The 13,710-nt window shown below is 38.1% G+C and overlaps 1 protein-coding gene across 3 annotated transcripts in view; it reads right to left on the minus strand.

The window, feature by feature from the left end:
• Positions 1–13,710, minus strand: part of rasgrf2b (Ras protein-specific guanine nucleotide-releasing factor 2b) — a 92,336-nt gene that overhangs the window by 22,549 nt on the left and 56,077 nt on the right. The window contains exons 14-17 of one of the 3 annotated variants that reach the window (XM_067438180.1): positions 11,318–11,566; positions 9,956–10,048; positions 7,153–7,565; positions 939–1,064 (exon numbers count right to left, since the gene is read on the minus strand). In XM_067438180.1, the coding sequence (XP_067294281.1) occupies positions 939–1,064; positions 7,153–7,565; positions 9,956–10,048; positions 11,318–11,566 (881 nt within the window). The remainder of the gene's footprint in view (positions 1–938; positions 1,065–7,152; positions 7,566–9,955; positions 10,049–11,317; positions 11,567–13,710) is intronic. The other 2 variants (XM_067438178.1, XM_067438179.1) reach the window with 2 other exon arrangements.

Genomic DNA, 13,710 nt, shown 5'->3' on the forward strand with positions numbered 1-13,710 from the left:
TTGAGGAAATTTAGAATATAGTGCGCACATTGTATCGATTACTCTTATGATTATTTTTTTGTCCTTTGGTCACTATGCACTGATGTGAATATTATCTACAAGAATTGTGAGCTCCACAGGAAAACAGCATACGGGTTTGGAATGGTATTATAGCGAGCAGATAATGACAGCATTTTTTATTTTTGTGTGAACTGACCCTTTTTTCAGGGGGATGTGTAGTACAGTATGTACATAAAGCCATAATTATTACACATCCAGTCTTTCTATTAATCCAGTGGTGATAGTTTAAAATGAAAGACGTTATTCAGTCAGCACATATGGAAACAGCTTTTCATGGAAACTGGGAGAGCAGATATAATTACAAACCATATACTGTATATAAATATGACAGAATCTGCTTATGTTGAGCAAAATAAAGTTGCAAAAGATACCTAATACAAACATTCTGGATGGAACAACATCTGTGCCAATCAGAACCAATTAAGTGCAGGTGAAATGTGTTACAACATCTACTCCTGTCCCAACTCTCCCCATATATGGCTTTATTTAATGCCATCCAAGCACAATATTTGACTGTTTCAGATCCAAGACTGTGGCTGTGGCCATTTAGTAACAGAACGGGACTTTATTGAGGACTGCACTGAGCAAGCTTTGCTTGAGGAACCATTAGGAATGTTGGTTCCTCTCCTCTAAAATGCAAAGTGAAAATATTATAAAAGAAACAAAAAACTGATCAAATACCAGTATAAAGGTGACTGCATATCTCTACTCAATAAATGCATTATGACTAATATGTAAAGAGCTAGCATTATTGGAATGAAATCATAACTGGAATTGGAATGAAGTCATAACTGACCACTGTGTTTGACTGCAGTTGGTCTCAAAAGAGGCCTGCACTGCCAAGAGAGCCAAGCACCAACAGACATGCGCACGCTTACCTCCTGGCTGTCTGTAGCGGAGGTGGCGTGGAGTGGAGGGTGAGCGGCAAGGAGAGATTTCTCCTGGTTCACTGCCCTGGGGTGACTCTGGAATAAATTTGTCCAAAGACACTGACTCCAGCACAGCTGAGGGGAAAGTCAGACTCTTTATTAAAATGGATGATACAACCCCTCATTCTTCAAAAATGAATGGTTTAAGGGCAACAGCTCTACAAGCAAACAGAGCAGGGGGTAGGGAACAGTGGAAAAGCTATAGGGCCAGAGTGTTCTATGCGGTTGATAGGGTGTTCTGGGTGGTTGTTAGGTTGTTGATATGGTGATATGAGAGGTGGAGAGCTGGTAAATCTAAAAAACCTAGTTAATAGTTAACTAAAAATAAAACCATAAAAAATATTTTCTTTACATTTTGTCTAAATTTATCTAATTCAAACTAAAATGTTATATAAAAAATGTTAAATGTAGAAAGGTGAATAAAATTATAATAATTCAAACTAAAGGGATAGTTCACTTTGAAATTAAATTTTGATATGTTTTAGCTTACCTCATGGGCATCCGAGATGTAGGAGTATTTGTTTCCTCAGTAGTTTCAATTTTGCTCATTTTAGGTCAAACCGTTCTTGTCTGTGCCTCACATAATGCAGGTCTATGGTCACCCCCTCAAAGAGCATACACAGAGAAGTCCAAATTAAACAATCCCCCATCGTAAGTACACACTGATGGCCTAAGACACGAAACGAGCGGTTTGCGTGAGAAAACGAACAGCATTTATATCGTTTTTACCTCTTGTACACCACAGGAAACACGCACGCGCGCCCTCGAATCATTCGGACGTAGTGGTGTACAAGAGGTAAAAACGATATAAATATTGTTCGTTTTCTCACACAAACCGCTTTTTTCGTGTCTTAGGCCATCAGTGTGTACTTACGATGGGGGATTGTTTAATTTGGACTTCTCTGTGTATGCTCTTTGAGGTGGTGACCATAGACCTGCATTATGTGAGAAACAGACAAGAACAGTTTGACGTAAAATTATCAAAATTGAAACTACTGGGGAAACAAATACTCCTACATCTCGGATGCCCATGAGGTAAGCTAAAACATATCAAAATTTAATTTCAAAGTGAACTATCTCTTTAAAGGCACAATATGTAATGTTTGCCTTATTCAAAATAAATGCATAGCTTGATGAAGCCTTGATTTTACAGAATCATGGGAGATGTAGTCTTCACTTCTACAGCTGGTTGAAAAGAATCTGACAGGACTCAGGCAGAAATCATATTTATGGAAGAGCAGCTAATGTAACGATTTATTAAAGTTACTGTAATATGAAGCAGAATTGGGCTGAAAGCCGTTGAAGTGGAACGAGGCCGCAGGAAATGAAAGACAAGTGACACATGGCTCAAGACATGGCTCAAGAGCATGCAGTGGAGCTTTTATTATGCCGCAGATGACCGCTTTCACTTCTTCAGTAATGCGTATGTTGGGTAACACAGCGGAAAGTTGTGTTATAATGTTACTCTGTGTGTTTGCTTGGTGGCTATATGAGACAATTTTTGCACACTGCAGTAAGCTTGATTGATATTAGGCATGGTAAAACATGGTACTCGCGGTAAATCAAGACAAAACAAAAACTATTTTAATCCAAAAATCATACATATTGTGCCTTTAATAAAAAACTAGAATAGTATGTCAGTGATACTAAAATAACACTGCCCCTAAATGTATATGATATTCTGAGCCATATTACATGACTGAAGACTCATTTATAAGAAATGTATTATTTTGCCTGGTTAAAGCTGCAGTAGGTAACTTTTGTAAAAAAAAACAAAAAAAAAAACATGTTTTACATATTTGTTAAACCGGTCATTATGTTCTGACAGTAGAATATGAGACAGAAAATCTGTGAAAAAAATCAAGCTCATCTGGCTCCTCCCAGTGGTCCTATTGCCATTTGCAGAAATACACCGCTCCCGGTAAGAAACAACCAATCAGAGCTAGGAGGAGTGTCTTAGCACTGTCAATCAAGCTTGTGTGCGCTGATCACACCCCTCTCATGCACAGCGTGGGTACAGGCACTTTCAAAGTCAAGATTACCGGTGTGCCGCAGCTTTGTTTATGGCGGACAAACAATCCAAACCTGCTCATGAAATAAAGACGGTAAACGGAAAAAGACAGATGACGATGATAAAAAAGACACAAAAAAAAGAATTAGATAGAGCCCAAAATAAAACGAGGGTAAATATCAGAGCGGCTTTTCCGAGGTGGAGGAAGCTAACGTTACGTGTCCTGAAAGGATTAAAAACCGATGCGGAGTTAGCCACATTTCTGCTTGACAAGTAAGTATCCCTGCTTGATTTGTTTCATTCGTCGAAGTCGCTGTGAATTCCTCGTAGGAGCTCATTGACTAAAACTCTAGCCGCATAACATCCAGATAAAATGTCACGCACTGTGCTAAGCAACTATTGAAACCTACTAATTCACTGGCTTGTCATGTGGCTGAAATAATGTACTAGCAAACCTTATTTAGCATTACATATCAATAGAATAATTACTTTCATACTGTAACGTTAGTTACCGTTATATTATACTAGCTATTTATTACTTGCAACGTCATATAGTTACATTACATGTATTGCAAAATACGTAATGTTTTGAGGACCAAGTTTGTAGTCAATGTATGGGCAGGCCATAGTCAATGTAAATCATATTGTTGATGTTTCGTCCGTAGCAGTGAATGTGCCATAACTGTTTATCCGCCGTCATCGGTTACCCTGCTTGCTTACTAGCCTGCACGTTCACGGCAGGCTCCATTGTGATGGGAGAGGAGCAGTGGAGGGAGGACTGTAGCGCAGCAGAGACCAAGGGGGAGTGATCTGTGAGTTGTGCTTTTTCACATTTTTAGGCTAAGTCAATGTTTTCTAAAAACTCCCTACTGCAGCTTTAAAGGGACACTCTACCACTTTTTCATATTAAACTATGTTATTCCCTTAACTAAAACAAGTTTATACATACCTCTCGTCTGAGTGCGTGCACTTAATCTCTCGCGCGGTGACATTCTGATAGCATTTAGTTTAGCCCACTAAGCCCAGTTCATTCACTATGGTACCAAACAGAGATTAAGTTAGAAGTGACCAAACATCTCCACGTTTTCCCTATTTAAATGCAGTTACACGAATAGCTGAACAACCAAGTATGGTGACACAAAATAAAACGTGCGTACTTCGACTCGGCGCAGTAAAAAGTCCCGGCTGAAACATCCTCCCTCACATCTCCCTATTGACAGAAATGAGAGAGGGAGGGGGAGATGTGAGGGAGGATTTTTCAGGCCTGACTTTTTACTGCGCCGAGTCGAAGAAATCTTAGAAGTGTTATTCCGCCAAACATTATAGTTATCCTTTTAAACCCGCTTAGATAATACTTGGTCGTTCAGCGATTAAATGCACACACTGAGACGAGAGAGGTATGCATCAACTCGTCTTAACATAGTTTAATATGAAAGAGCAGTAGAGTATCCCTTTAAGCTTTGACAGAAAACAAACAAACAAACAAAAAAACTTAGATAGGTCACCCAAAAATACATTTCTGTCATCCTTTTACGCCTTCTCAAGTTATTCCAAACCTGTATAAATTTCTGTCTTTTGCTGAACACAAAAATATTATATTTTGAAGAACATGGTTGAGCAAACAAGTTTGGTCTGTAAACTCACCATTTACAGGGCTCAATCCGAGGGGCGGGATAAACGGTTGTCTTTCAAACTCCCTCTGCACATGATAGGATAGCGCTACACCGAGCAACGAAGGTGAAACAGAGCTTGTTGATAGATTAAACATTCGCCGTATCCGGTCGGCAAAACTCAGAACACATCTTCCCTTTTTAAGAATGACTTCAGTGCTGTTCTTTGTTCTTTTCTCAAAGAAAAGCTTAACTCCCAGTCTTCCAGAGAGTTGTCCAATGCTGATTCGAAAGACCGCCATTCGCCAGCTTCTGTGTTTACTAGAAGCACGCAAACGCAACTCTGCCGTCATTATGTTAATCCCCGCCCACCGACTCTATACTTTACTTGATTGGCCGGACCAGAGTTTGGCTTTTACAGCTCAGAAGGTATTGAGAGTTGCTAGACGATACTCGTGGCAGATTAGATTTGCTGCCGCTAGGGTGCGTCGAGATTTCTCGGCTAGACTTCCATAGTATTATTCAGCAGAAGAAAGAAATTCATACAGGTCTCAACTTGAGGGTGAGTAAATGATGATAGAATTCTCACTTTTGAGTGAACAGTCCTTTAAAAGTCTGATCACAAGGTAATGCGGCTTGTCTGAAGCAGTGTTAAAGCTTACTATTAGTGCTAATAGTTCACAATAAGACTAACCTCATAATATGGTGGATTTTATAGCAGAAAGAGGGGAAACAATACAAGAAAATCTCTTTAAACCAGCAAACACAAGAAGCAAAATATTCGTATTGTTCGCACACCAGAAATCCTAAACAAAGTCACCCGGACGTCCATTTCCTAGACACATATCAATCCTTTGAATGTTTCTGAATAAAGAAAGCTTTGTTAATTGGTTGAGGTTTCAAACATTGCCTGCTTCTCATTCCGAGCTGCCTGGATGCCAGTATAATAAAGGGCATTTTGCAATAAACAATAAAGCATTATAGGTGTTTTGTCAAATATCTTAAGTCCTCTGTTTTGCATTAAGGAGGGACTCAATACAAGCATGTTTGCACTTTATTTGTGTGTGGATTTTATGTGAGACGGGAATGCTGGTCAGGCTAATAGCCTATAAAAAGAAAATAACACATTAGTTTGCCTGTTAAGTTATTACAGTTTTTTGTGTAATTTGGAGAACATACAGAAATTTAACCTACAATATTCACTCTGCCAGCTACTTCTAGATTAAATTATGGTTTTAAAAATGAAAAGCCAGCTAGTGAAGATTGAGTTCATGAACATCCATGTTACTATCCAGCTAGTGTCTTGACCTACTTTCAACATCCCACCACTGATTTTAAAATGTGAAAAATCGTACTTATGCTGGCTCATAAGATACCCTGTTTTGGCTATATTATAAGGCATAATCGCATGTGTCCTTCTTGGAAAAAGCAAACCCAGAATGTACTGTAATAAGCCCAGAAAAAAAAATCCATGATGGTAGATGAAGCGGGATCATTTTTAATGATACATTATAACGCTTACATTTCATTCAGTTTCAGTACCAAATATTTCTATTCACTTTATCATTTTTATGCTTATTAGAGTCCTACACTGTTAGCTTAGCAACATCCTAACACCAAATTTCAAAGCACAACAGTTTCCGTCCACTTTTTCAACAGCCTTGGTTTTGGAAGTATTTTTCCCATATAGAAAAATAAAAAGTCTTTGTGAAAGACCTACCAGCAACGAGGTGAATTACAACATTACAAACTGATTTGAAGCACAAATTTGAAAATAGGACAAAAAGAAAAAGGTACACAAGACTGTACTTAAAGTGCCCCTATTATGCTATTTTAAAGTTTCCTAATTCAGTTTTGGAGGTCGTCAACAACAGGTTTACATGCATCAAAGGTCACAAAAATGTTTAATTTTCTAATAATATACATTGCACATCACCACAATGTTCAATAATTCTCGAACGACTCGATGGACAAATCTCGAAATCCCTCCTTTCTGCGAGCCACTCTGATCTGATTGGTCAGATGGCCCAGTCTGTTGTCATCGGTCTACCGCATACAGCTCATATTTCAGTAACAAACGCCAATTACCATAACTAAACTCCAGCTCCGTCTAGAGGTTCCCTAAAGCTCAGTGATAGTACTCACTACACACAGTAAAGACAATAACAAGGATGTTGATTTTACCCAAATCAATCGATGATGAAACATTGGAAGAACTAGTTATTTATGGTCTGGACTTATGGTCTTGTGGTCTTACAATGGCCACTGTTAAGTCCATAAGACCGGTGTCCCATTTGTAATTTTAGGTTTCAGAAGGGTGCTCGCAAGCAATGTGCATGATTAAAGCATTATTATGTCACAAAAGTGTGGACTCGTGGGAAGATTGCGAGGGCTTAGGGTTCCATTTTGAACAGGGCCCAGTGGAAATTTATTTGCAGAATCATATGTAATGTTGTTTTCACCTGGAATTTTGCTGTCAAACACAGTAAGAAAAGTTGCTGTTTAACTCATAGAAATAGAAAATCTCTTTTTTTTTGCTCACCTCTCCTGATGCTGCGGCGCAGTTTACCACAGAGGGCGTCGATTCGCGGGACCTCTGCATTCTCATCCAGAGCACCAGGGCTCTGCTCTGGGGAGGTTGGACTTTGTCCACGACTTAGATCCGAAGGGGGCTTGTTGTTGTTGTTGTTGGATGGTGGGGGTGAGATGGTGGGGTTGGCGGAGGTCGGACTGCTGGCTGCAGATAACGAGGTATTGGACAGATCCAGGATGCCTACTTTTGAATTGATAGGGGAATTAAGAGAGAGTTTCCTGGTGCGAACTGGAGAGGAAGTACGGGAGGGGATGGAGAGAGGTGGAGGAGATGAGAACTTGCGACACAGTCTGGGGGATTTGTCATTTACATGGTCCCCGCTGCGGTTGTTCTGGTTGGTGGCGAAGAAGAGCTCCAGGGATCTGAGTTGTGGAAATAACATTGAAAGATTGGGCATAAATGACTGAGCAACACTGGCACATTCTCCATACTTGCATGCTCCAAGTACACTTAACATTCTTGTCAAAAAACTCTTTTCTGGATAGTTTCTACATGTGGAAACACCAACACGATCTCATGGTAATGCATATCAATAGTACGAGTGTGAAATCTCGTTGAATGGATATGCCAAAATGAGTTTTGGAGTGCTAATGCTACGTAGTTTTTCATGTGCATATGATATGCACTTTATGGCGTGCATTTGACACGCTCTTGGGTAGGATTAGGGTGGTTCTTACATACAGTCCCTGACAAAAGTCTTGTCGCTTGCGTACAAATTGACCTAAAGTGCCGCTGAAATATATTTCTAATAAAGATATTTTTAAAAGAAATGGCTCATTTTAATCCCACCAGCTTTTGTGATAATGTTTCAGTGAAAAACTAAACTTTCAAAAAGTATTCTAATATTCACAGCTTGGTAAAGCCCATTGAGTCAATTTTTGCAAAGACATAAGTGTTGTCACCTTGTCATATGAGCTTCACCTGTGACTAATAATGGATCAATTAGGTCTCAAGTGTGTATAAAAAGAACCCCAGTACGCTAGACCTTCACATCAACTGCAACTAGACCTCTGCAAACATGCCTAAGATTCACCCAGAGACTAAAGTTTTGATTATCAAGAGGCTGAAGACCAGATCCCCTGCTGATGTGGCAGACACCTTCAATGTGTCTCAGCTTCAAGTACAGAGGATTAAAAAAAGATTTGAAGAGACTGGAGACGTTTTTGACAAGCCCAGGTCAGGCAGACCCCGCAAGACAACTGCTCGAGAGGACCGTTTGTTGGCTCGAAAATCCAAGGCCAGCCCATTTTCCACTGCAGCAGAGCTCCACGAGACCTGGTCACCTGAAGTCCCTGTGTCAACCAGAACAGTTTGTCGGATTCTGTCTCGAAATGGCCTCCATGGTCGAATCAGTGCCCAGAAGCCAGCACTAAACAAAAGACAATTGAAAAACCGTGTGGCATTTGCCAAGGCCCACAGCCTGCTAAAAGGATGGACGCTGGAAAAGTGGCAGAAGGTGGATTTTTCAGATGAATCTTCTGTTGAATTACACCACAGTCGCTGCAAATATTGCAGGAGACCTACTGGGGCCAGAATGGATCCGAGATTCACCCAGAAAACAGTGAAGTTTGGTGGCGGAAAAATCATGGTCTGGGGTTACATCCAGTATGGGGGTGTGCGAGATCTGCAGGATGGAAGGCAACATCAATAGTCTAAAATACCAAGAAATCTTAGCTACCTCTTATATTCCCAACCATAAAAGTGGCCAAATTCTGCAGCAGGACGGTGCTCCATCGCATACTTCCATCTCCACATCAAAGTTCCTCAAGGCGAAGAAGATCAAGATGCTCCAGGATTGGCCAGCCCAGTCACCAGACATGAACATCATTGAGCATATGTGGGGTAGGATGAAAGAGGACGCATGAAAGACGAAACCAAAGAATATTGATGAACTCTGGGAGGCATGCAAGACTGCTTTCTTAGCTATTCCTGATGACTTCATCAATAAATTGTATGAATCCTTGCCAAACCGCATGGATGCAGTCCTTCAAGCTCATGGAGTCAAACAAGATATTAAATTTGGATCTCACAGCACCACAACTTAATTTGCTGACATATTTTTGTATTTGCAGTAAATTTGTTCCATTTCTGTATAGGTGACAAAACTTTTGTCTTGCCAAAATTTGACCTTTCTGTCTTGATTAAATGATAAATATTTTTTCTGTGAAAATTATTTATTTCAGTGCATTAAACATCATTTGGGAGGGTTTTAGCTTTTCATATGAGCTATTTCTAACACCAATTAATTAATTAAAAGTCAGGTTAATATCAGGTATTTCTAGAAAATAGATAAGCGACAAGACTTTTGTCAGGGACTGTATAATACACCATAAAGTGTGTATCATATGCACGTGAAAAAACGTGTACCATATACATAAAACCATAAAACTCATTTTGGCGTATACATTCCACGAGATTGCACACTCGTATTATTTATACGCATTTTCGTGAGATTGGGTTTGGAAACACATATTGAGCATCAGTTGTTGAGTCATGCCTCCTCTGCAGCTTTCAGAAATTGAGAACAACAGGTAAGCATCGCAAGGTGAAATCTGCAATGGATGCAATTGTGCAAGGGCAGAATCCAGGATTTAGTAAAAAAAAAAAGAAAAAAAAAAGCATCACCTCCAAACAAAAGCAATCAAAGGATAAAGACAAACACTCCCAAGAAAAACAGACAAAATGTGAGAGGATAAATCAGAAAATGGACAGAGATGTAAGTGATTCGGTAACAGAGAGATGGGTATGTTACTTTGACTGATCCAGTGCTATCTTCCTGATCTTCAGGCTGTAGTCTGGGCAGATGGATGTAATGGACAAGCGGTCAAATGAGTGATACTGGACCCTGTGTGACAGCAAAGTGGGTGGGGTGATGAGGAGCATCAGAGACAACACATTAAACGTCACATCACTCACAATGACACCCTCTGGCCACGAACATCTTCACATGAGGTACACGTGCTGTGTTTGTCTTATACACAAGAATACTGAACATTCAACGGCAATTGAGGAGGTATTGCTGAGCACTTTCTGGGATGCTTTTTAGGTACAGGTTACTCAAAGTGCAACAATTTAACTTGGCAGAAAACCTGCTTTTGGAATAGAAAACATTTTTCCATTCGAAAGGACATTCAATCTGAGCACAAATGCATGCAGAGATAAATGTACCACTCAGTTTCACTCACAGCAGTGCTTAAGATGCACACACCCTGTGCTCTCTTGCATATATTTCCATCACACAGAACATTTGTGGGCTAATATTTGGAATTATTGTGGTAAATGCAAGTTTCCAATGACAAGCAAGTTCCCTGTCCAAACTAAATATAAAACTGCTGTGTGATACAAAATAATACAGTTAGAAGATATTTCATAGTTATGTGGAGAAGGACCAATGAGATATCTTTGTGGGCCGGGCTACCCAGCATGATGTCGCAAAATTAGAAACAAACCTGACCGTTGCAGTTAGGACAAAACTTTAGATTTACATTGAAGGACAGTTTTTTTATCGATTGTAAAAGAGATGATAATATGCAGCACCCTGTGATAGATTATATATAAAGCACATATAAAAGTAAGCATTGTTACTATTGAGATTTTACTGTTTTACACAAAAATTTTATATCCTTTTTCATGTCTGGTGTCAAGACAGATATGAGTGTCTTTGACTTAAACTTAAGTAGCAAAAATGATATTAGATTTAATAAGTTTGTTAGTTTGAACTATCAGTTTTGAAAAATTTAATTGATTCAACACTCTGCATCATCACTCAAAAACAGAAGTCTCAATGCATTATTTTTTATAAATTATATGGTTTTCAGCTAAAAATAAAGGCCAATGCTGGTTAAAACAGCCATAATAGCTGTTTATAACTATTATTTGAAAATAATTAAATGTAGATTATTACTATATTTTACTTTTTGCATTAAACATTTGAAATCTACTTGATGACAATGGCTGTTGTTTGAAATGAGGGACTATAAATAGCCATTTAAGTTATTTCAGACTGAGATCAAATTTGAGATATTTACTGGACATCGAAACAAAAGGCTGTAAAATATAGACATCACTTTTTAGCTCTAGCTGTGATTTTTAACCCCTTTGAGAGCCCTGTTACCTGACTGGTATGGATGTAAACGGCTTCTTGTAGATGTCAGCCAGTTTCTCCATGACCACGGTGGCGGTGGTGAAGATCCGGTAGGTGTGCAGGAACGTGTTGAGGAAGTCTATGGAGAGGAAGCGCAGGTCTGTCAGCCTCTCCAGCAGCCTCTCCACGCTGGCGTAGCGGATCTGAGGAACCTTGCAGGAGTTGAGCGTCTTACTGAAGCAAATGTCAACATCATCTTTATGGAGACGCGCATCGGATCTAATGAAGAGCACAACCAAAGTATCTTTACGGTCTGTATGCTATACATTTATGTTGATGGTGAATGGAGATGGTATGAAAAACTAGTGGAGATGCACTGATATCACAGTGAATTTTGATTTTATATAAATATGTCAGCTAACTCGTCCAAATGTAATATACGTATACATTATTTGTTTTCTACTTTTTAACGGATAATTTTTAGAAGCTTTATGCTAATCCACAAGTGGAATATTATCCTACCATATATTATGAAATATATTATGGAATATTTAATATCTTTCTATTTATTTCAAAAGGACAACTACAAAAAAAACAAGATAATGTCAGTTAAATTCCTCATACTTCTTGAACTGGTAGTGCCAACATATTTTTCCAGCAGGGAGGGAAATTATTCCCAGTTGCTTGATCTCTTTGTCACTCCAATATTAAGCTAAGACAGATGTGTTTGCACAAATGTTGAGTGCCGGTGCAGGGCTTCAGTAAATGTTCACCACGCCTCCAGACAAACTGTTAGCAGGATGCTGTTCTCGGCTAGCTAAATTTGAAGGTCTATCATTTTTTATTGTATTTTTGTTAAACTGAAATGTTATTTTTAATCATTTGGTCTTTTACTAGATTAAATCAAAATCACTTGTATGTGTACATGGGGTATTACTGGCCTAAAATTACTATGAATTTGTTGAGAAAGTGCTTCTATAAGTACAATAATAATAATAATAATAATAATAATAATAATAATAATAATAATAATAATAATAATAATAATAATAATAATAATAATAATAATAATAATAATAATAATAATAGATTTTATTTATAATGCACTTTTCATTCTGAAATGATACACTGACCCATGGCAATTTAAAGGCTGACCCACACTAAAAGATCTTATCAGATTTTCAAAATGTGAGAGACCACAAACATGATGATAAAAAAATAATTGATTTAACAGTTTTGTTTTTTATAGTGTGTGAAGAGTGCCGCAATGGGACCAAGACGCAAACCACAAACTAACAGATTCCATTCACACAGTCCAGCTTGCGAACAAAGGAATCTCGTAAAATCTCTCGAGGTCAAACATGACTTTAGAGGACAAACATGGCAGATGACGTGCATGAAGAAATGCAGATAACAGTGTTTGGACTGCTTTACTCTAAACCCGAATAAGGTGGTAAACTCAAAAAATGTTGGCAATCAGATGTTTAAATTTAAGGTTTAAGTAAGCTGAACATGAAATATTTAGGTAAGTTAATTCGTACATTTAACATCTCACATTTTTAGCAGTTGAGACTTGACTAGCTTTATACACTAAAAAAAATCAGGTCTCCAATTGAACATTTTCTTGTGACTGATCACATCTACATTTTTCAGTTGGCCGAATTTAATATCTGTGAATTAAATTGCATCAATTCATAGAATTTCAATATGGCCAACTAAAAATTTTAGATGTGGTGCAGTCACTAGAAAATTTTCAATTGGAGATTTTTTTTTTCTTACAGTGTAGCTAATTTAATAAATTCACCTTGCTTATTATTAACACAATGCTTTGGTAGCATTAGCATAGTAGGCTACTTGTTGAATGAGGACAGTAATATAATACATTAAATATATGTTCTCAAAATAAGCTCATGCGCCACTTGTCACCATGATGGTAAACCTGAAAAAACATAACAGAAACTTTTCTAAACTAGCATAACAAAGCATTAAACACTACTAAATCTCCCACATAAAGTTAAACTTGCACAATAATAATAATAATAATAATAATAACGCTTAATTTTGGCATGTACTGTACCTTTTGAGTGCCATGGCAAAGCATGCAAGGAGTCAGATGATTTAGAATTTAATTTTAGTCTAAATTCTAAATCATAAAAATCAAAACAATTGAGATGACTGAAAATGTGTCAGTTTTGAGAACTCAAAAGAAAAATAAAGTTCTAAATACTCATAAAAGGTAACTAATTTGTTTCATTTTAGTTGGCTCTACTCAAACCAATTCATTATTTTGAGAGTTAGGGCTGAACATTTGCGAGAAAAAAAGGTTTGGATAATATTATGCTTCCAAGTGTAAATCTAGTGCCTGCACGTTTGTCCTCGAGGTTCCCCCTCACACAACAGGATTTCTGTAAATAATCAACTTG

Source organism: Pseudorasbora parva, chromosome 3 (assembly GCF_024679245.1).
Source record: "Pseudorasbora parva isolate DD20220531a chromosome 3, ASM2467924v1, whole genome shotgun sequence".
NCBI classification, from domain to species: domain Eukaryota; kingdom Metazoa; phylum Chordata; class Actinopteri; order Cypriniformes; family Gobionidae; genus Pseudorasbora; species Pseudorasbora parva.